General features: G+C 33.0%; 1 protein-coding gene across 1 annotated transcript in view; it reads left to right on the forward strand.

The window, feature by feature from the left end:
* The window catches only part of LOC127855878 (fibropellin-1-like), a 68,725-nt gene that overhangs the window by 20,139 nt on the left and 26,262 nt on the right, over positions 1-22,324 (forward strand). The window contains exons 15-27 of the mRNA XM_052391771.1: positions 30-143; positions 370-483; positions 1,004-1,117; positions 1,672-1,785; positions 3,695-3,808; positions 5,102-5,215; positions 6,081-6,194; positions 16,798-16,902; positions 17,131-17,244; positions 18,645-18,758; positions 19,267-19,380; positions 20,208-20,321; positions 22,005-22,118. Coding sequence (XP_052247731.1) covers positions 30-143; positions 370-483; positions 1,004-1,117; positions 1,672-1,785; positions 3,695-3,808; positions 5,102-5,215; positions 6,081-6,194; positions 16,798-16,902; positions 17,131-17,244; positions 18,645-18,758; positions 19,267-19,380; positions 20,208-20,321; positions 22,005-22,118 — 1,473 coding nt within the window. The remainder of the gene's footprint in view (positions 1-29; positions 144-369; positions 484-1,003; positions 1,118-1,671; positions 1,786-3,694; positions 3,809-5,101; positions 5,216-6,080; positions 6,195-16,797; positions 16,903-17,130; positions 17,245-18,644; positions 18,759-19,266; positions 19,381-20,207; positions 20,322-22,004; positions 22,119-22,324) is intronic.

Below are 22,324 nucleotides of genomic sequence, written 5' to 3' on the forward strand. Positions count from 1 at the left end.
ATTTATATGTTATTTTGTTAATCTTTTAGAAATCAACGAATGCGTACCTGCTCCGTGTAAAAACGGCGCAACGTGCAACGACCTTCTGAACGCGTACTCGTGCACATGCGAACCGGGCTGGCAAGGAACCAACTGTGACCAGAGTATAGCAATCATAGCCTCAACAATGTGCATAGATATGAACAGTGTTTTTCCTTTTAGCATGGTGAAAACTAGACGTTACAAAAAAAAAAGATTTATTATCGATGCTATGTTTAACTATCCCAATTCCACATAATTGTATATTTAAAAACTCATTTAAACGTAAAGATTGTATACCAGCTTATACTTCAAGTCTTTCCGTTGCTTTAGATTGACAATGTGTTTCAGATGTCAATGAATGCGCACCTGCCCCGTGTGAGAACGGAGCCACGTGTAGCAACCTCCACAACGCGTATTCCTGCACGTGCGTTCTGGGCTGGCAGGGAACGAACTGTGACCAGGGTAGGACATAAATTGAGCGTGTATTATGGTCTGTCATGTAAAAATGATTGCTATTGCGAATAGTAACAAATATGTTTTTATACTGTATTTTTCGTACAGAATGTATTTTGCTATTTGATCAAATTTTTATTTAACGATTGGCAATGAAAAATGACCTTGAAACACATTCTACGCCTCTAATGATTTGTTTCCATAACCATGACTGAAATAAATATTCCATAATTCACCACAGATAAATCATTTATCTGTGTGTATGTATGTACATATTTGCACTAAGAAACAAAGTATAATCTTTTATTTTCACTACGATTAAAAGTTATGTCGCAAATTATATTATATAATTTACCCTAAACTATAATATGAAGTGTGTTCTAAGGCTGCTAAAGAGACAACTTACATTTAAAAAGTCGGGAATGCTGTTAACGCATCTTCGCCGGTCTTAAATTACATGGTATTTCAGGTAAATTATATTATCTGCCTATCGTTTATGCCATTCAGACACGTTTTGTTTATCTTTTAGATATCAATGAGTGCGCAACCTTCCCGTGTAAAAACAACGCCACGTGTAACAACCTTCTGAATGCATACTCGTGTACATGCGCACCGGGCTGGCAGGGAACGAACTGTGACCAGGGTATAAACAAAATATTCCCATAAAATATTCATTGATTTGAAATGTTTTCAGCAAGTCCGATAATAAAACTTTCTTTTCGGAGTTATGCATAGGTACAAAACCAATGCATTGTGCCGGATTTTCCACATAATATTATATTTTGAAACATTTTGAAAGGAATTTATTGTATTATAATTAAACATCAAAGACCGTTTGAGACTTTAAAAATACAACGTGTTTAGATATCAACGAGTGCACACATGCCCCTTGTAAGAACGGAGCCACTTGCAACAATCTTGTGAACGCGTACTCGTGTACTTGCGCACCGGGCTGGCAGGGAACGAACTGTGAACTAGGTAAAGCAAACACAGGCTCAGAATATTTTAAGTGGTATGAATAGTTTGCAGCAAGGGCGGAAATAAAGCGTCCACATAAACAATTCTCTCTTTTGCTATGCTAAGCCACAATATTTAGGTCATGTACACATATTTCACAGAATATGTAGGTATATAGAAACATTTTAAGAATAAACTTGCATAGACCGTACGTTGCTTAAGTTTGACAATATGTTTCAGATATCAACGAGTGCGCACCTGCCCCGTGTAATAACGGAGCCACGTGTAACAATCTACTCAACTCGTATTCCTGCACGTGCATAACGGGATGGCAGGGAACAAACTGTGACAACGGTACGTCTTTATTTGATCATATATTATGATTTGTTTTGTTCAAAATATGGTCTTTAAGGTTAGTTACACATATATAATAAACAGTACTTATAGAGAATATTTTGGCTGTCGAAGTAGATATTTTATCGAATTTTATTCCATAATTGGTCATAGAAAAAAACAGCAACACTGCTCCACGCCTCTTACGAAAATATGTGTTGGCATTACCCAAAGTGAAATAAATATTAAATAATTCACTGGAGATCAACCTTTTTTATTGTATGCTTTAGGACAATGATAGAGTAGCTTGCACATAAGTATTTATTTATTTATGTATTTATGTATTTATTTGTTTATTTATGTATTTATTTTATTTATTTATGTATTCATTCATTCATTCATTTATTATTTATTTATTTTTTATTGATTGATTGATTGATTGATTTATTGATGTATTGATTTATCGACTTATTTTATTACACTATAATCATAATGCCATAATGATAAAACACCGTTTTTATCTGAGAACGGTAAACAACAACCCCAACAACATTTATAAGCTCTTAAGCATTACAATTGCTTTTTAGCCAAATGCAAAATACACAAGTGTTATGACACGGATGATAATTATTATGAACGTTAAGTAATGGTATAAGTTAACAAAGATTTAGCTGATTCATAACATATTATATGTTTCTTAAACATTGATAATGACAGTTGTTTATACATTATTGAGATAAGGAATACTCTGTTTTACATAAAATTCTGAAAAAATAGTATACTTAGATGAATCAATCTGTTTCTTAATCTTCTTAATCATTATATAAATATTTCGAAAGATAAACGTTTTCTTTTTTCTTTTGTGTGCTCATAATCATATAAACCTAATTTAATGTTTGCAATGTTCGGTAATGTGGCTTTAAATATGTTTTTTTATATCTTTGTATATTGGGCATATTAATAAGAAATGGTATTCACTTTCTACGACAGTAAGATTACAAAATTTACATTTTCTGTTATAATAAACAATATTGTGGTATCGACCTCGTTCTATTTCTAATCTATGCGATGATAGGCGGAATTTTAGTTAGTGCTATTTTTTTTAAACAAGTGGTGTAATAATGTGAGAGTCGTTGTAACCGATATAATTTTTTATCCAAAGAACAATTGTTCAATAAGGTTTTTGATTGCTTATGATGCATTCACATTTTTTCATAGTAACTTATTGTATTCTATAAGGTTTGGTGAATATTAATGGGGTGGGGATTGTTGTGATATATATATAGCAAACATTTTTTTCACTGCAACAAAAAATATCGTCTGTTATATTATCTTTGTTTTCAAAGCGATATTTTTTATTGCAAATAGTATTCTACATTTAATCGAAAAACATAAAATTGAACACTTAAGCGTGTTCTTAAGCTGCGTTTATTTCAAAGTGGCCTTTTCACAGAAGATTTGGTTTATATTGAAAAATGTTAACATTGTATCTAAAAAGCTCTAGTAAAACAACATAAATAAATTAAAGAAAGAAAAACAGTAACCCTCAACTGGGCTCAAACCACTGTCTCCTGGAGTAAAAGTCTATCGTTTATACCACTCGAACATCCGTGCTCATACTATAATGTGTGTATTTTATACTTAATATAAGCAATCCTCGTAGTGTCACAAAATAAAATAATGGATATTTTAGATTATGGTAAATGTTCAGTATTACTGCTTCCTTACAAACATAATAACTGCAACAAAGATTTGAAAAATGATTGTATCAATGTACCAAAACGTAAAAAGATCCCTTTAACGGCCCAGTAACAAAATAAATTATGGGGCTTATGCATATTCGCCGGACATAAAACTAAATAAAATGGCAAGAACATTATCTTCCATACCTGCTGTGAAGCATTGGAAGGTTATTTTGTTTATAATTTAGATATCAATGTGTGCGCTCCTGCCCCATGTAAAAACAATGCCACGTGCATCGACCTTCTGAACGCGTACTCGTGTACATGCGCACCTGCCTTGCAGGGAACGAACTGTGACCAGGGTATAACCAAAAGAGCCCAAAAAGATATGACTCGATGAAAAATGTTTACCGCAAGAGCCAAAATAAAGTTTTGTCTGAAAAAAGAATTTTGTTTCGGTTTTATGCTTTGCTATATAATAAAGGTCATGGATAAAATCCACATTATGCTATACGGTCAAAACTAACCTAACGGTAACTTGAAAATAACAGTCAATTGCAGACAACGGTCAGTTTGGATTCCACCCCCCCCCCCCCCCCCCCCCCGCGAGGAAAATCCTTGAAAATAACGGCAAATTGTCAGTAACGGCCAAAGACCGCTATATTTCACTCCTATAGTCATGTTTGAACTGAAAACAACGGCCACGCGTCAGTCGTTTTGAGTCGCGAAAATTAAGAACACAAACAAAACAGGTGCACGTAACAATAAAAATATATATTAGAAGCAATTATCGGCTGCATTAATAACGGATAAGCATGAACGTATGACACAATCAATAGATATTTATCGCTGATAAGGTGTTTAAACAATACTTAGCTGGCGAGTGTTGTTATAAGAAGGCGATACATTGATTAGTGAGCGTCTGGTCTGGAAAAATTATACGAACTCTCGGATTTACTGAATGAACGAGATGCATGGGTAAACAACAATTCTATCGTTGATAAAGTCATAGATTCAGTTTGAAAACTGTTACAAACTTAATGTATGAGACATTATTATGTATTATATTTTATAGATATTATTTATGTTATTATGCTTAGGCCTAGTTATCGGCAATGAGCCTTGGTTTTACACTATGTGGGGTATTGACGTGGCAATACTACCAACTGAGCAACCATTTAAAAATTGGTGATCCGAGAATAGCGGTCACTCTTCGACAACGGTCACTTTGACCATTTCAATTGACTGACCGCTGTTCTCAGTTTTGAATGTATATAGAAATTAAACATCAAGGACATTTCGTGGTTCTTAACAGAAAACATGTTTCAGATATCAACGAATGCTCACCTGTCCCTTTTAAGGACGGGGCCACGTTTCACAACCTTATGGACGCGTATTCCTGCACATGCGTACCGGGCTGGCAGGGAACAACATGTGGCTAGTTTGATGCCAACAAAGCATAAGCTTATTTGCAAAGATTTTAGCATTGAAAACAACAGAAATTACCTTAAAGCAAGCTCCATTTCCGATGCTTTGCTCAATTCAAAAACAAATGTCATGGGTAACCAATTCCACATAATGTTTTATTTAGAAACATATTTAAACGTATCGATTGTATAAGACTATTTATGATTTAGATTGACAATATGTTTTAGATATCAACGAATGCGCACCTGCCCCGTGTAAGAATGGAGCCACGTGTAAAAATCTCCACAACGCGTATTCCTGCACGTGCGTACCGGGCTGGCAGGGAACGAACTGTGACCAGGGTAGGACATAAATTGAGCGTGTATTATGCTCTGTCGTGTACAAATTATGGCTATTACGAATAGTAACAAATTTGTTTGTATATTGTATTTTTTAAACAGAATGTTGTTTGCTATTATTATAATAATTGGTGTACATATTTGATCACATTTTCATTTAACGAGAGTCAAGTAAAAACGACATTGAAACACGTTCTTCGCCTCTCATGACTTTTTTCTATGACCACGACTGAAATAAATATTTCATAGTTCACCACAGACATATCACGTATCTGTGTATATGTATGCTTTATGGAAATAATAACAATGCCGCGAGATTAGCTAACACATTACATGTAATTTTTTTCATTTTGTTTTATTACACCATAAGAAATACGTCTTCGAGTTGGCGGTTCCAAAAAATGTTTATATAAGTATTTTGGGAGCAAAGTGTTATAATGTGTGCGTCGTCGTAACTGCATTTCATGTATTCGCTTTAAAAATGTGTTACCTGGTTTTTGAAAATTAAGCATACATAAAAAGGTTCATAATTACCTGTAGTACAAAAAGGTTCGTAATTACCTGTAGTACATTTACGTTTCATATTGATAAGAAAGTGTGATTTGTTTGGTATAGAGAGAGATCAATGTTCACTACAACACAAAGTATAATATTTTATTTTCACAACGATCAATATTTATGTCGCAAATAATATTATATAATTCACCCTTTTTAAAACTGATATTGTGTTGTAAGGCTTCTAAAGGGACAACTTACATTCTAAAATCAGGAATGCAATTAATGCATCTTCGTTAGTCTTTAACAACATGGTTTATCAGGTAAATTATCTTTTCCGCCTATTTTGAGGCCGTTAATGTTTATCTTTTAGATATCAACGAATGCGCGACCGTCCCATGTAAAAACAACGCCACGTGCAATAACCTTCTGAACGCGTACTCGTGCACTTGCGCACCGGGCTGGCAGGGAACGAACTGTGACCAGGGTATAGCCAAAATACTCTATTTGCACTAAGAAACAAAATATATCTTTTTTTTACTACGATTTATATTTATGTCGCAAATTATATATATAGGATCTGGCACGAGTTGTCATATCATACCATATTTTATTAAACGAGTTCAGGAATTTTGTAAGTAAGCGAGCCTTTGGCGAGCTTACTGACGAATATCCTGGACGAGTTTAATAAAATATGGTATGATATGACAACGAGTGTCAGATCTTTTTTTATCACATGCTTTTTAATGAGCAAATTAAATAGATATTTACGCAAACATAATAATAAATCCCGAATGTTGTTTACATTTCGTGACGTCATTTGACGTTGCAACGTCATTTCAGCAAAATAACAAAATGTGATTGGTCAATCGAACGAAAATAAGCTTAACTGGTCCCCCGTTGAATATAACCGTTGACTCCGTTGACTATAATATATAGAGAGTAGCGAAAGATAAGGGGAGGTAACCAATCTAAAAATAAGCCGATGAAAATGCTTAAAAAGTATATTACACATGTGTAAGATTAAAATATTCGAAATGGCTATATTACATAAGAAACAGGGTATAGCATGTGATAATATCAAATTCACACTAAAATAATATGATAATAGGTGCTACCTAATTTACGGGCAAAAGCTTTATAAGTTTTTTTGGTAACCATGCATTTTTAATAAATATATGGACATCGTTGTGTTAATAATATTATAATTGTTGCAATAATTAAGTAATGCATCAAACAAAATCAATCTTAAAACAAGTTACATGTTCCAAGCTTAAAGATCTAGCATCTTATTTTTTTATATTTTTTTCTAGCCACAGGAATTTATAGCTGGTTCGGTGTCTGTGGTATAGTGGATGGGGTGTCTGCTAACTGGCTTAGTCACTGGGAGGTCTCTGTATTGATTCCTTAAGTGGGAGCATTCTTTAGATAACCCTAACGACATACTATGGCGTACCATTTGGGTTAAAAGTCAAGAAGACCTACAAGTTAAAAAGAGAAATGTACGTCGAAGTACAATAATTGTACGTCGACATAAATATAAAATACACTTCCAAGTATATATTTGTACGTCAAAGTACAATTTGTACTTCGACATACATGTTTGTACTTCTATGTACACATTTTCTGAACAGCCAATCAAAACACTAGTCTCTTGAGGCTGAGCGGATTTTCCTTCAGATTTATTCATAATAAATGTTTAAAATCTCTTTTTTAATTGAGGACAAAATGAATAAAAATATCAGAATGGCAAAAAAACAACACATAGAAGTTTCAAGTATTTAATGCATTGAAATAGATTATATACAAATTTGAAGAAGATTCAATTGTAACCTTTTCAAAATTAAAATTATTCAGCGTATTGTGAGTATTTATTGATCATGCGGGGCCGAGTATCACGACCGTCCAGCGCATTACTGTGTAGGAAATTCCCAACGGTAACCAAGCATTAACGGGATAAATAATGTATTATAACCTCACCGTTGGTCCTATTTTGTAATAACCATAACTTGCATAAGTCAGAGGTTAATTCCGCCACGCCAGGTCAATAAACACGCACAATATCTATGAGTTAGCGGTCGATAGTCGCATAATTTGGTATAAATCATAATAATAATAATGTTGAATAAATACGCACAATATCTATGAGTAAGCGGTCGATAGTCGCATAATTCGGTATAAATAATAATAATGTTCAATGTCAAATATCTCTAAAAGCAACAGATGTAAGGTGTCTTCTGATTGGATAATACTCAATGTTCGGTGGAAAGTGTACGTCGAAGTACATTTCTCGTTCTACCTAGGAGGTCTTGTAGACTTTCGACGTCATGGTACGTCATATAGACACTAAGTACTGGTCCTACCCAGGAAACAGTTTGTTTCATCAAATGTCTCAATTCAACTTGACAGCTTGCTAAAGCAGTTGCATTAAGCATACAGTACACTGATTTAACATAATCAAAATCATGTGATGTGTCAAATCAATTTTGATTGACAAATTTTACAGGATTTTTTTTTAATCCAAGAAGGTTTAGACTGTCAAATGACTGTCAAATAACACACACTACGTATTGAAAGCCATACCTGGAGCTTTCGTCTGTATATCACTGACTTCATCCGAAGAATGATTTCTACTGTTGGGAAACGTTAACACCACTAATTGTCTTCTTATTTATTATCAATGTATAATTATGTGTAACAGCATAACAACATACTTGTTTCGCAATTAGAATATTTAATAAATACAGGTATCTTGCAGGTTTCTAATTTTCTTTCGCAGACTTGAATAGTTTAAATTTTGTCGCCACTAAAAAACTAGCCATTTTGTAGCAATTCTAAAATCACAGTCTAAACTGCATACACTTAGCTCTATAGTTACAATTTGAATGCAAATATTAGAATGCATCATGTTATATCATCCATATTTTTTATTTAAACATTCAAATAACACATAACACAGTACATTATATAAAAAGGTATTTGGTATTGTGTGGAGATACAAAACACTTCACATCATTTATTTGCACATAAAATAATAGTTACAAAATAAGTAAAACTAAAACATCATCAACCTACATTTCAAGAATATTTACGTATATGAAATTACAAAGCGGTGTTATTGTATTACCTTTTACAAAATTAACATTGCTGGTTTTGTACTAGCCATAAAAACATTTATCATGGATTACCAAGTAACAACCAATTTATTAATTACACAATAGAACGGAAATCATATTAATTGCATTATGCATTTACAAAACAACCTATTTGCTACTGTTTAGAATTACACTATCTTACTAAAAAATGATCACAGGTACTTGTGCTTTTACATACTTGTGGTAAGTTTTGTATTACTAGTTTGACAATGATCGGCAGACACTTGTCGATATACAGACAAAATGTGCATGGGAACTTTCATATGTTTTCAGCATAATTGCCTTCAAATTGTTAATTTAACAACCCTTTGACATTGTTTGCACATCTCATCTTATTATACCATAGCTGATTTTTGTTTATAGATAGACATATATAGACTTTTCAAAGTTCTATAAAAGTTCACACCTGTTCCATCCAAGTAAACAAACAGAACCAATAAAAATCACCACAGATATTAAATAACTGTGTGTATAGCTTCGAAATTTTGATAGTTCAGGAATCCCTCCTTTGTTGATTTCTGTAAACCAAAACTGTCAGTTTTGCTGGATAGAATGGCTTGTATGATGCCCAGCTCTTGCCTTGGCAGAACAGCTTCTAAAAACGGAAAATCAACAAATATCTTAAAATTTGATCAAAAATGCAGACAATTTATAAATGTCTTGTTTTTTGTTGATTTCGAGTCTGGAAGACTTTACGTAAGATTGTGGTACGAAAATCCAACGGTATCGGATTTTGTGGTTTTAGGCCTAAACTAATTATAGTGATATGTAACCTTTCGGGATATCGGTAAAGTGCGAGCAGACGAGGTGTGAATACGTTAAAAATTAAAGCTAAAAGACTAAAAAGTTAGATCGGAATATCTTTCAATTTTGTGAATAAATGTGTTTCTGGTGGATAACAACGACAACTTACCAAAATATTGCTCATGATAACACGTAAAACTTCTTTCTGAGAGCGAATGGAAAATGCGTCACAACTTCTGACAAATAAACAGTAGGGTGTCGTTATTGAAATACCGCGAGAATACTGGAAGAATAGAGATGCCAACTATAATGTTTTAAACCATAATTTTTTTTTAACAAGCGTTTGTGATTTGTCAGGATAATAATAACAATTAAGATATCGAAAAGATCAACGCAAATAAATTCGACAGAAATCTGAGATTCGGCAATATATTAAAGACGGGTTATGTTCCCCTAAACTGTGTTTGGTAAAGACTGGCACTATATGTAGTGAACCAGTCTACGGCTATTCCCTCTGAAGGAGAGCATTCAGGGGAGATAATTGAGTAATGACTTAATTCTGGAAAGGTTGCGAAGAAAAACAAATAATGCGAGAATATTTAGTGCGATTCGCTACACAATTATGATGTCATTGATATAACTTTACCTGAGGTATGTATTTACATGGGATTTAGCATATGTCAAAGTGTTTTTGCTTTGTTCAAGGTCATAAATAGCATCGCGAAAATATATGTCGCGTGTCAAATTTTTTTGAGACGCATCCATATGTGGTATTCTTATGTAATTTTATGTCTAAATTCCCATATGTATGAACGGTCAACGCCCGCTTCGCGGGCTTTTGCCCGTATAATATATAGTGTGTTCTAAGGCTGCTAAAGGGACAACTTACATTTAAAAAATCGGGAATGCTATTAAAGTTTTAGTTATGATATTTGTAAGGAAATAGTAAAACTGAACATTTACCCTGCTCTAAAATATCCATAATATGCATCTTTTAACGATTTGAAAACCTGAAAACTATAACGCGTTGCAACTCGAAACGATTGAATAATTTTGAAAGTTCTGTTGTTGTCGTTATATTTTGGGAAACTACGAGGATTGCTTATATAAGTAAAAAAACAACATCCGCTCATAACATGAGCACGGATGATCGAGTGGTCTAAGCTTTTTTACTCTAGGACTCCAGGGGTCAGTGGTTCGTACCCAGTTGCGTTTTTTTTGTATTTTTTTTTAATTGACTTCTTTTATTTTTACTTGAGATTTTAGGTCCGATTTTTAAATTTATTAATTTAAAGCATTTAATGACAAGCTTCAATGCATGCCACAATCTGTGAAAAGGCCCCTTTAACGCATCTTTGCCGGTCTTAAAGGGACCGTCAACCACGAATTACGAAAAAAGAAAAGTTCTAAAATACCGTATTTTTTATAATTTTTAGTATATATTGATTAAAATATCGCGACTGGTATCAACGAATGCGAAGCCTTCCCATGTAAAAACAACGCTACGTGCAACAACCTTCTGAACGCGTACTTGTGCACTTGCGCACCAGGGGACCGTTTCTTAAAACCACGTACGTTCAAAAATCATGCGTAAGTGCAAAACGTTCAGTTAGTAGCGTTTCTATAAACTGCGTACAGTTACGTTTACCGTATTTTTGCACGTAAAGTTACGGGTGCTTAAAGGCTCACGTAACTCAGTAATTTAGCGTAAATATGGCGGCGTATGCACCGATATTTCGGAGAACCGAACGTAGACTACGAAATCTACGAGCGCAACATCATTTTAGTTAATTTAAACCTTTATCTATATTAAGATCTTGGTAGGGCATGGGAAGATACTGTAACGGAAATCCTGCGTTGATTGTGCAGGATCTATTGTGTACGATTGTGGATTGGAGTTTTGCTAAAAGAGAAAATTTTACATGTTCGAATCGATTGTTGTTATGATTTGTTCGATTTTCCTTTTGAAAATTCAATTAACTTTCGTTTTAAACAAGGCTTTATCCTACATAAGACGCCAAGTTGAACTCAACGAATGTGACGTTTGCTGAGTGATAGAATTGATTCCGGGATAAGTCTATTGCCATCGGTTTGCCATCGAAGTATTCGCATTACCAGCGTGAATAAGCGATCGCTTCGCTCACGTGACCAAGATATTAGAAAACCACTAGCAGACGACGCGCTGTATATTTTCCTTAAGTTGTGAAATAACGCTGCGTATTTACACAGTTTTAATAGCACACATATTTATAAACCAAAATCGTATTAGCCTTAATAAACACGACTATAGAGTACGAATTAAGATTAAGCGTACATGTCAGGCTTCGAAATATGTTGACTATATAGAAATCTAGCGTGAATCACGTTACTGTTACATATTATTAAATAATGTTTCGTATCAACAAGAGTCAATATTTAATTTATTAAATATAAATAAAAACAATTGCAAATTAACCCGCGTTTTGTTGCATTGCCATAATAGTTCCGATATGCATTTAAGATTTTAATAAAGTGAACAGTATATTCTAATCCATGAATATAAGTTAGATATACATAATACCTTACTAATATTTATATAAGAGCGTAAATCTTACCTCTTGTTTCACTGCTAATACGATTTTCAATTTCTCCCGATCTACCTTAACTTGCGATTTGGATCAATAATAAAACACAAACATATAAACTGGCTAAAGGTAAAACTGCGATTCAAGCGATTTGCCAATCCAATGTTATGAATACATAATGTATTGAATTGTAACATAATGGTCTTATTATGTGCATTGATGCGTAGGCATTCACAATAAGTTGAAAGGATTGAAAAGAAATGTGTTGAATTTCAAGGATCTAAATGCAGCTCTTTTATACGATGAATACAAAAAGCTGGCGGAAATAAACTGCAAGATATTACAACGTTGTAGATTCAAATATAAGGGAATATAACTTAACAAAGTATTGTTCATTGAACTATGTGATTGTATTCCCTTCGTAACAGCACAGTATAATTTGTATTTGAGGACTTCGCGATTTATTATTTTAATTTCAACATCAAGTTTAATTACTTAATACCAGCAGTATAATATAAATGCAACTATTTACAAAAACGTAGATTACTGTATACAATTTTAATTGATATGTCAACAGCGCTTCTTATAAATGTGTATACGGTTGTCACTTGATTGTTGAATTTGGCACATTTACAGTTTAAGCAGAAGTTCTGCATCAAGATCCATTTCTTTGGAAATAATATCATGCATATATCATTTTGTCAAAACTGCGTAAAATAAAATATACTGCAGAGACTGTGAGATACAACCTGTCGACATGTTAGCTAAGTTGAGTTAGATTGGTCTTTGTCAGCTCTGGTACTACTTGAAAGTTCCCTGGGTACTCTTATGTATGCTACAATATACCCTGGGTACAGAAAACATATTTAAACATACCCAGGAATACTAAGGCTAAATCTGATGTTGTTGGCTCTATTTTCAAATTAAAAATGTTTCTGTTTACATTCTGTGAAATGGCCTCCGCGATGATATTATCGAAACTCGAACTCAAAAAAGCATATTGAGTTAGGTTTTGTTCAAAGAGGATTTTGTTTCGTATTCGGAAGTGCGTTTGATAACATCAGATTTTAGGCAGGAATAAAACTCTGTACCCAGGGTACATTGAAGTGTACTTAAGAGTACCCCGGGTACTTTTAAGTAGTACGGGGCCAACAATGACCAATCAAGCTTCAGTTGTTAAAGCGCTGCAATTATTAACTGGAAGTAAAGGTCAAGGCTCACACACTTAGCTAACTTTGCGCAATGGTTATTGTGACAACTTAAACTTAAGTTATCTGAATATTAATAATTGCTTATTTTAAAGTAGATTTGAAAAGTTTTCACTGTTGAAGTAAATTTACTGAAAACATGTATTGAATTGTACCAAATATGTCATTTTATACAAAAACTGTCAAAACACTATGACTTTTAAACCAATCAGGTTTGTTTTTGGTAAGTTACAGTTGTAAGATGCTCAAAGCTGTATTTTTAGCGAGGCTGTTTTCGGAGAGAGAAAACCCGAGCTATTGTCATAGCCAGCTAGTTGTCCAACGTCTGCCCTTCCGCTGTAGGCAATGTGCTAAAACCTTAACATTTGGCTCTAAAATCAAAGTGCTTCCACCTTCAACTTTGAAACTTCATATGTAGATGCACTTTGATGAGTTCTAAACGCCACACCAATTTTGGGTCACTAGGTTATAGGTCAATGTCACTGTAACCTCTGCAAAAATATAAAATTCTGACAAGCTTTCACAGCACAGCGTGGCACCAGATATGCGGTGCTCTTGTTTATTATCAGATTCCATCGGTAATCAATCATATTAATATCATATTGATGGCAAAACTTTGTTGTTGCTGAATGCTCTGCAATCATTATTTCTGAGTTTTTAGGTTTTTACAAAGAAATTTTAGAACACAAACCATGGGGACAATACAAAATCATTTCATTTTGTTTTATATATGGTATATCAACATTCAAAATCTTTAATATTATTATTATAAATGAAGTTGCCATGAAGAAGAGGTGTCAAATTTTAACTAAGGTCATTGTTAATCTTTACTGTCTGAATTATTTAATTACTAATTTTAAGATTATTTTTTAGTTTCCTATAAACCATATGGACACATTAAATGCAGTTTCATTGATATGTTAAAACAAAATTGTTATGTCCTAAGAAGTTATTTAGAACCTTTTTCTTTATAGGTGGTCACACAGATTGACAGAAAACTATCAACAATCAATTTTTTTCCAATATCTTTGAACACATTTCTTTAAACTCTTTACTGTTTTTTTGTACATACTGTTATGTCCATTTATACCATTTAAAGTTCTGTAATAATGCTGTAAACATTGCAAAACCCACTTTATTTTATCTTATATTGTGAAAAGCAATGCTGCAAATTTTCTCAATTTTTTTACATTCAGTTATAATATACCTTTTTTTTGTTGGGAAATATTAGAATAAGGTATACTGTCTTTATTATTATAAGTAAATATATTTTTCTAATGTTTTAAATCCATTAACTTGTACAAATAAATAAGAAACATAAAATAGACAATGTTTGTGTTGTGTAGAGCATTTACTACCATTGCAATCAAATAATTTAAATAATACCATTTTGTTACTTCACTGGTAACACCATAGTTATGCATAATATTCACATTAAGTTATTTGTTAAAAACATAACTTATAAGACAATATAAATTCAAAAGAAGTTGTTTGTTTTGCACTAAAAAAAGCTTTTTGCGGACATGTATGGTATCAGTGTATGTGTTCAAAAATCAATTGAAAAAAAACTATTAAAGATTTGAACTGAATAAAACAACAGATTTAACATATTCTCATAATTATGTATCTTTCCAAAACACATGAAAAAACATTTGAATAGCACAATTTTTACTGTTTTTTTTAAATGTAATAGAAATTTAATATCAAGTATATGGACACATATTTTTTTTAATAGCATAATTATTAGGAACTTGCAAGAATAAATTGTGTCATCCTGACATGATTCAACCAGTGAAATTTAACTTCATAAAAATAGGAACATTTAAAAATGGTTTGCTTTCTTCCTGTGTTTTGTTCATATGTACATTAAGCCAGATGTGTTTAACTTGTCCATGAATTTAAATTGATGCATTAGTTTCCCTTAGTGAATGGCATTATGTTTAAGTATATTATGAGTGACTAAACTTTTTCACAAATATTTCAGTCATTGTGTTGGTAAAGCATGTAAAGTGATTCAGGTTTACGCAAGTGCCCGCTTGTCATACCAATTACCCATACCAATGACCCAGGATGGATCCCAATTTCTCAAATTTTGTATTTAGAACTAATCACAACTGGTACATACCCTGACATATATTTTACCAATCCATGCATTTTTTTAATATTGAACAAAAAATATAATATAATTATATATGTGAAGAAGCATACTTTATGATAATTGCAAATGCCTATTGTCTCAAATTAATAGAAGCATTCATGGACAATGTTAATTTATCACAGAAAAAAGATTCTCATTTTAAATGAATTTATGAGTAAGTCTGTTGTTGTTTTTATTATTTGGCACACAAGTATAAATATAAACATGGTAAAAACATGATGTTGATTGTTATAAAATAATCTAGAAGTGCGACAAGTGAATACAAGCTACAGAGTTTGTTAATTCTTCTAAAACCATTCTGTACTACTGTACATTATCATTGATCAGTAAATGAAATTAAAAAAAACAACTACCTTCTTTACAGAGGCCATTGCTGATGTTCTTCTCATTATAGGACATTCCATTTGTAATTCAGTGACGCACTAAACATAATCAAAGATACCCTCCAGTAAATTGAATTCCTGTCAGGAAACTCCTTGATTATGTTTCTGTATATTCAGATGTGTAAGCTACAATACACATGCCTGTCTTTTCAGTATTGTCCATCCATTTTTTTCCAGTTTGCTCCAGCGATTCCAGTTTGAAATATATCTGACTAATATTCGTAAAAGATTTGCTTCAGTAAGAATCATTTCTTCTGTTTTAACAAAGAGCATATCCAGCACAACAAAGAATGGCCACACTTAATTTTAAAAGAATCAACAGATTGAACTTTTTCACATTTGACCCCTTTTTTCGTCGCAATTTCGCAAACAATGGAAAGAATTTTGCTCTTTATAATGTACTTCTTAAGGATAAATGTATAAATATTTAGTCTACCGAAAGTTTGTTCGAGAAAGCAAATTAAATCTACTTTATGAATTTCTTCAAATGTTCTCTATAAGGTCCGCGCAATCACCAGACTTCTGTTTAGAGATTATTCAAACATAGCAACTAAGTTTTACGCTACGTTCGGTTTATAGAAACGCACTTACGCATTCAGAAAAGCGTACGTAACTTTATACGTACGTACATTTTCGTCCGTAAAGATACGCATTGTACCAGAAACGGCCCCCAGGCTGGCAGGGAACGAACTGTGACCAGGGTATAGACAAAATACTCCCATAAAATAGCCATTTATTTGAAATGTTTTCAGCAAGTCCGAAAAGAAAACTTTCTTTTCGGTGTTATGTGTAGGTACAAAACCAAGGCATAGGGCCGAATTGTAATATAACTAAACATCAAAGGCCGTTTGAGACTTTAAAAATACAACGTGTTTTAGATATCAACGAGTGCACACATGCCCCGTGTAAGAACGGAGCCACGTGCAACAATCTTCTGAACGCGTACTCGTGCAATTGGGCACCGGGCTGGCAGGGAACGAACTGTAAACTGGTTATAGACAACACAGGCTTAGAATATTTTAAGTGATATAAATAGTTTGCAGCAAGGGCGGAAATAAAGCGTCCACATAAACATTGCTCTCTTTTGCTATGCTATGCCACAATATTTAGGTCATGTACACATCTTTCACTGAATATGTAGGTATATAGAAACATTTTAAGAATAAACTTGCATAGACCGTACGTTGCTTAAGTTTGACAATATGTTTCAGATATCAACGAGTGCGCACCTGCCCCGTGTAAGAACGGCGCCTCGTGTAACAATCTACTCAACTCGTATTCCTGCACGTGCTTAACGGGATGGCAGGGAACAAACTGTGACAGCGGTACGTCGTTATTTGATCATATACTATGATTTGTTTTGTTCAAAATATGGTCTTTACGGTTAGTTACACATATGTAATAAACAGTACTTATAGAGAATATTTTGGCTGTCGGTGTAGATCTTTTATCGAATTTTATTCCATATTTGGTTATAGAAAAACAACAGCAAACACAGCTCTACGCCTCTTATGGAAATATGTGTTGGCATTACCCAAAGTGAAATAAATATTAAATAATTCACTGGAGATCAACCTTTTTTTATTGTATGCTTTAGAACATTGACAGAGTAGCTTACACATAAGACATAATGTATTTATTTATTTACTTTATTACACTATAATCACAATGCCGTAATGATAAAACACCGTTTTTATCTGAGAACGGTAAACAACAACAACAACAACAAAGACAACAACATTGATCAGCTCTTAAGCATCACAATTGCTTTTTAGCCAAATGCAAAATACACAAGTGTTATGACACGAATGATAATAATTATGAAAATTGAGTAATGGTATAAGTTAACATAGATTTAGCAGATTCATAACATATTATATGTTTCTATTACATCAATAATGACAAGGAATACTCTGTTTTACATCAAATTCTGAGAAAATAGAATACTTAGATGAATTAATACGTTTCTTAATCTTCCTTAACAATATGCATTATATAAATATTTCCAAAGATTAACTTTTTTATTTTATTTTGTGTCCTCATTAACATATCAAACTAATTTAATGTTGGCCATGTTTGTTAATATGGCTTTAAATATGTTTTCCTTATATATGTGTTTATTTGGCATATTAATAAGAAATGTTATTCAATTTGTACGACATTAAGATTACAAAATTAACATTTTCTGTTATACCGAGCAATATTGTGGACCTCGTTCTAATCTTTGTGATGATAGGCGAAATTTAGTTAGTGCTGATTTTAAAACAAGTGGTGTCATAATGTGAGCGGCGTTGTAACCGATTTATTTTGTTTCCAATAAACAATTGTTCAAATAGGTTTTTGATTTCTTATCATGCATTCACATTTGTTCATAGTAATTTATTTCTTTCGTTAAGGTTTGGTGAATATTAAGGGGGTGGGGATAGTTGTGATACATATATAGCTAACTATTTGTTCACTGCATCAAAAAAATGTAATATGTTATTTTAATTTTGTTTTCAGAGCGATATTTTTATGCCAAAAAGTTTTCTATTTTTTTATCGAAAACAATATTATTGAACACTTAAGCGCAGTCAAAGGTTGCGTATATATTTTAAGGGTCCACTAACCATATAAAGTATGGGGCTTATGCATATTCGCCGGATATGCACTAAATAAAATTGCAAGTACACTATCTTTTATACCTGCTGTGAAGCATTGGAAGGTTATTTTGTTTATATTTTAGATATTAACGAGTGCGCACCTGCCCCATGTAAAAACAACGCCAGGTGCATCGACCTTCTGGACGCGTACTCGTGTACATGCGCACCGGGCTGGCAGGGAACGATTTGTGACCAGGGTATAACCAAAAGAGCATAATAAGATATGATTCGATGAAAAAAGTTCACCGAAAGAGCCAAAATCAAGTTTCTGAGAAAATAATTTTGTGTCAGTGTTAAGCTTAGCTACATTTAAATGTCATGGACAAAATCCACATAATGAAATACGTGTAAATATAAATTAAACATCTAATACCGTTCGTGGTTAAAAAAAAAACATGTTGTAAGGACGGGGCCACGTGTTACAATCTTTTGAACGTGTACTCGTGCACATGCGAACTGGGATGGCAGGGAACAAACTGTGGCTAGTTTATTGTCAACACAGCCTAAGCATATATGCATAGATTAGGACAATTTTAATTTGAAAAACGGGGTTACCTAAAAGCAAGTTTTATTTTCAATTTTTTTCTCAACTACAAAAACAAAGGTCACGGGTGACGAATTCCACATAATGTTATATTTAGATATTGGTTTAAACGTACAGATTGTATAAGAAACTTTTTGCTTTTGATTGACAATATGTTTCAGATATCAACGAATGCGCACCTGCCCCGTGTAAGAACGGAGCCTCGTGTAACAATCTCCTCAATGCGTATTCCTGCACGTGCGTACCGGGATGGAAGGGGACGAACTGTGACCAGGGTAGGATATAAATTGAGCGTGTATTATGCTCTGTCATGTAATAAATATGGCTATTACGAATAGTAACATTATTGTTTGTATATTGTATTTTTTTATGCAGAATGCTGTTTGCTATTGGTGTATATATTTGATCAAATTTTTATTTAACGAGTGGCAATGAAAAACGACCTTAAAACACATTCTACGCCTCTCATGACGTTTTCTATGATCACGACGTAAATAAATATTCCATAATTCACCACAGGCAAATTATTTATCTGTGTATATGTATACTTTATGGGAATGAATAACAAAAATGCCTTGAGATAAGCATACGCATTACATGTTATTTTTTCATTTTGTTTTATTACACCATATTATATACGTAATGTTGATTCCAAAAATGTTTTAGATATTAAGTATGGTGGGAGCAAAGTGTTATAATGTGTGCGTCGTTGTCACTGCATTTCATATATTTGCTTTAATATATGTGTTACCTAGTTTTTGAAAATGAAGCATACATTAAAAGGTTCGTAATTACCTGTTTTACATGAATGTTTCATATTGATGCGAAATGTTTGATTGTTTGGTATAAAGAGAGATAAATTTTCACTGCGACACAAAGTATAATATTTCATTTTCACTACAATCAATATTTATGTCGCAAATAATATAATTGAATTCACCGTTTTTAAAATTTATGTATTGTTCTAAGGCTGCTAAACTTACATTCTTAAATCAGGAATGCAATAAATGCATCTTCGCCAGTCTTTTATTACATGTTTTTTCAGGTAAATTATCTTCCCCGGCTATTGTGAGGCCTTACAGCAATTGTGTTTATCTTATAGATATCAACGAGTGCGCACCTGTCCCATGTAAAAACAACGCCACGTGCATCAACCTTCTGAACGCGTACACGTGCACTTGCGCACCGGGCTGGCAGGGAACGAACTGTGACCAGGGTATAGCCAAAATACTCCCAGTAAATTTGGATTGATTTGAAATTTTTACATCAATAGCGAAAAGTAAAAAAAAGAGAAAAAAATATTTTCGAAGTTTTGCTTGTGTATGAAACTCCTGTTGTTGTAGATCCTTTTTAGAATTTTATTTCACAATTAGTTATACATAAACAATGACTGTTCTACGCCTCTCATGAAAATATTTGTGTTTGTCATTACCCCAAACAAAAAATATTTAATCATTAAGTGGAGATCAATAATTTGTTTTTGATTGTATGCTTCTGTACAATGACAAAGTAGCTTACATATAAGACAATATTTCTATCTTTATTTATTTATTTTATTACACAATAATCATATCGTCATTTAAGATTAAACAATGTTTCGATCTGAGAATGTTGAACAAGTGGTGTCATAACGTGTACGTCGTTGCAACCGAATTCCTTTTTTCCAAAAATTATTGTTGAACTAGTTTTTTGAATACTTGACATGTATTCTTTTTTTCATAGTAACTTATATCATTTGGTTAATGATTGGTTAATATTGAGGGGGGCAAATTTTTGTTTCATATATAGCGAGACATTTTTTTGCACTACAATAACAAATATATTCTTTTGTTTTTGTTTTTACTACGGTATTGTTTATGGCAAAATACATTATATATTTCACCGAAAAACATATATTTGAACATTTAAAGGTGTTCTAAGGCTGTTAATAATTTAAGGGCTCACTAACAAAATAAAGTATGTTGCTAATGCAAATTCGCCGGACCTAAACTACATGATAAGTACATTTTCATCTATACCTATTTTGATGCATTGGACGATTATTGTGTATCAACGAGTGCGCACCTTCCCCTTGTAAGAACGGCGCCACGTGTAGCAATCTTCTAAACGCGTATTCTTGCACATGCGCACTGGGCTGGCAGGGCACGAACTGTGAAGAGAGTAGGAAATTCTTTGTACAGATGATACATTTGCTTATGCTGTAGATCTTTTATGGAATATTTTCTTCACGAGTGGAAATTAAAAGCAACAACAACAAACACCATAGTAGCATCCCATGCACGAATTTTAAATAAAACCACAAGTGATATAAATAATCGAGCATTCATCAAACACCAATCACTATTCTTTTTACTATATGCTTTAAGATAATGACTGATTTGAAAAAAAAATATGCGAGTGTACCTATGACGTTTTTCATTTGTATTATAACGTAATAATAATGTCAAAATAATTCGAAAATGTTTTTAGATAAGTATGATGGACAAAATGACAAATGTGGGCGTGGTTCTAGCTAAATTACACTAGTTGCCTAAAAAATTTTTTGTAAAAATGTTTTTGAAAAATTATCGTGAATTGAAAGTTTTCAAGTAAGTTACGATCACTCCGCGTTTTGTTTGAGATAAAGACTGATCTAATTTTACTACAATGAAAAATATAACCTTTCATTTTCAATATGATATTTTTTATTGAAAATAATATTCTGTATTTAACCGAAAACATATAATTAAACACCTAAACGAATTTTTAGGTTGCTTATAATTCAAGAAGCCAGATGCGAGCAAAAATCAAGGATGGAGCTTATGCATATTGACCGGAACGCTATTACATGATTGGTCAAGTTTATTATCTTTTCAACCTAATATTTGAGGCATTTAAGGTAATGTTGTTTATCTTTTAGATATAGACGAATGTGCACCTTCCCCTTGTAAAAACTACGCCACGTGCAACGACCTTCTGAACGCGTATTCGTGTACATGCGCACCTGGCTGGCAGGGAACCAACTGTGAACATGGTAGGACTTTATTTGAGCTAGTATTATGCTTTCTTTCGCCATCAGTATGGTCATAATGAATAGTTACACATTTTGTATATCCTCTAACTTTTATCGCTTTAATGGTAATAACATACATACACCGTTCTTTGCCTCCCATGCCTATTTTCTATTTCCAGAAGTAAAATAATGAAACTATTGTTCACCGAAATTCAATCATTATAATG

The sequence above is a fragment of the Dreissena polymorpha genome, chromosome 13 (assembly GCF_020536995.1).
Source record: "Dreissena polymorpha isolate Duluth1 chromosome 13, UMN_Dpol_1.0, whole genome shotgun sequence".
NCBI classification, from domain to species: Eukaryota; Metazoa; Mollusca; class Bivalvia; order Myida; family Dreissenidae; genus Dreissena; species Dreissena polymorpha.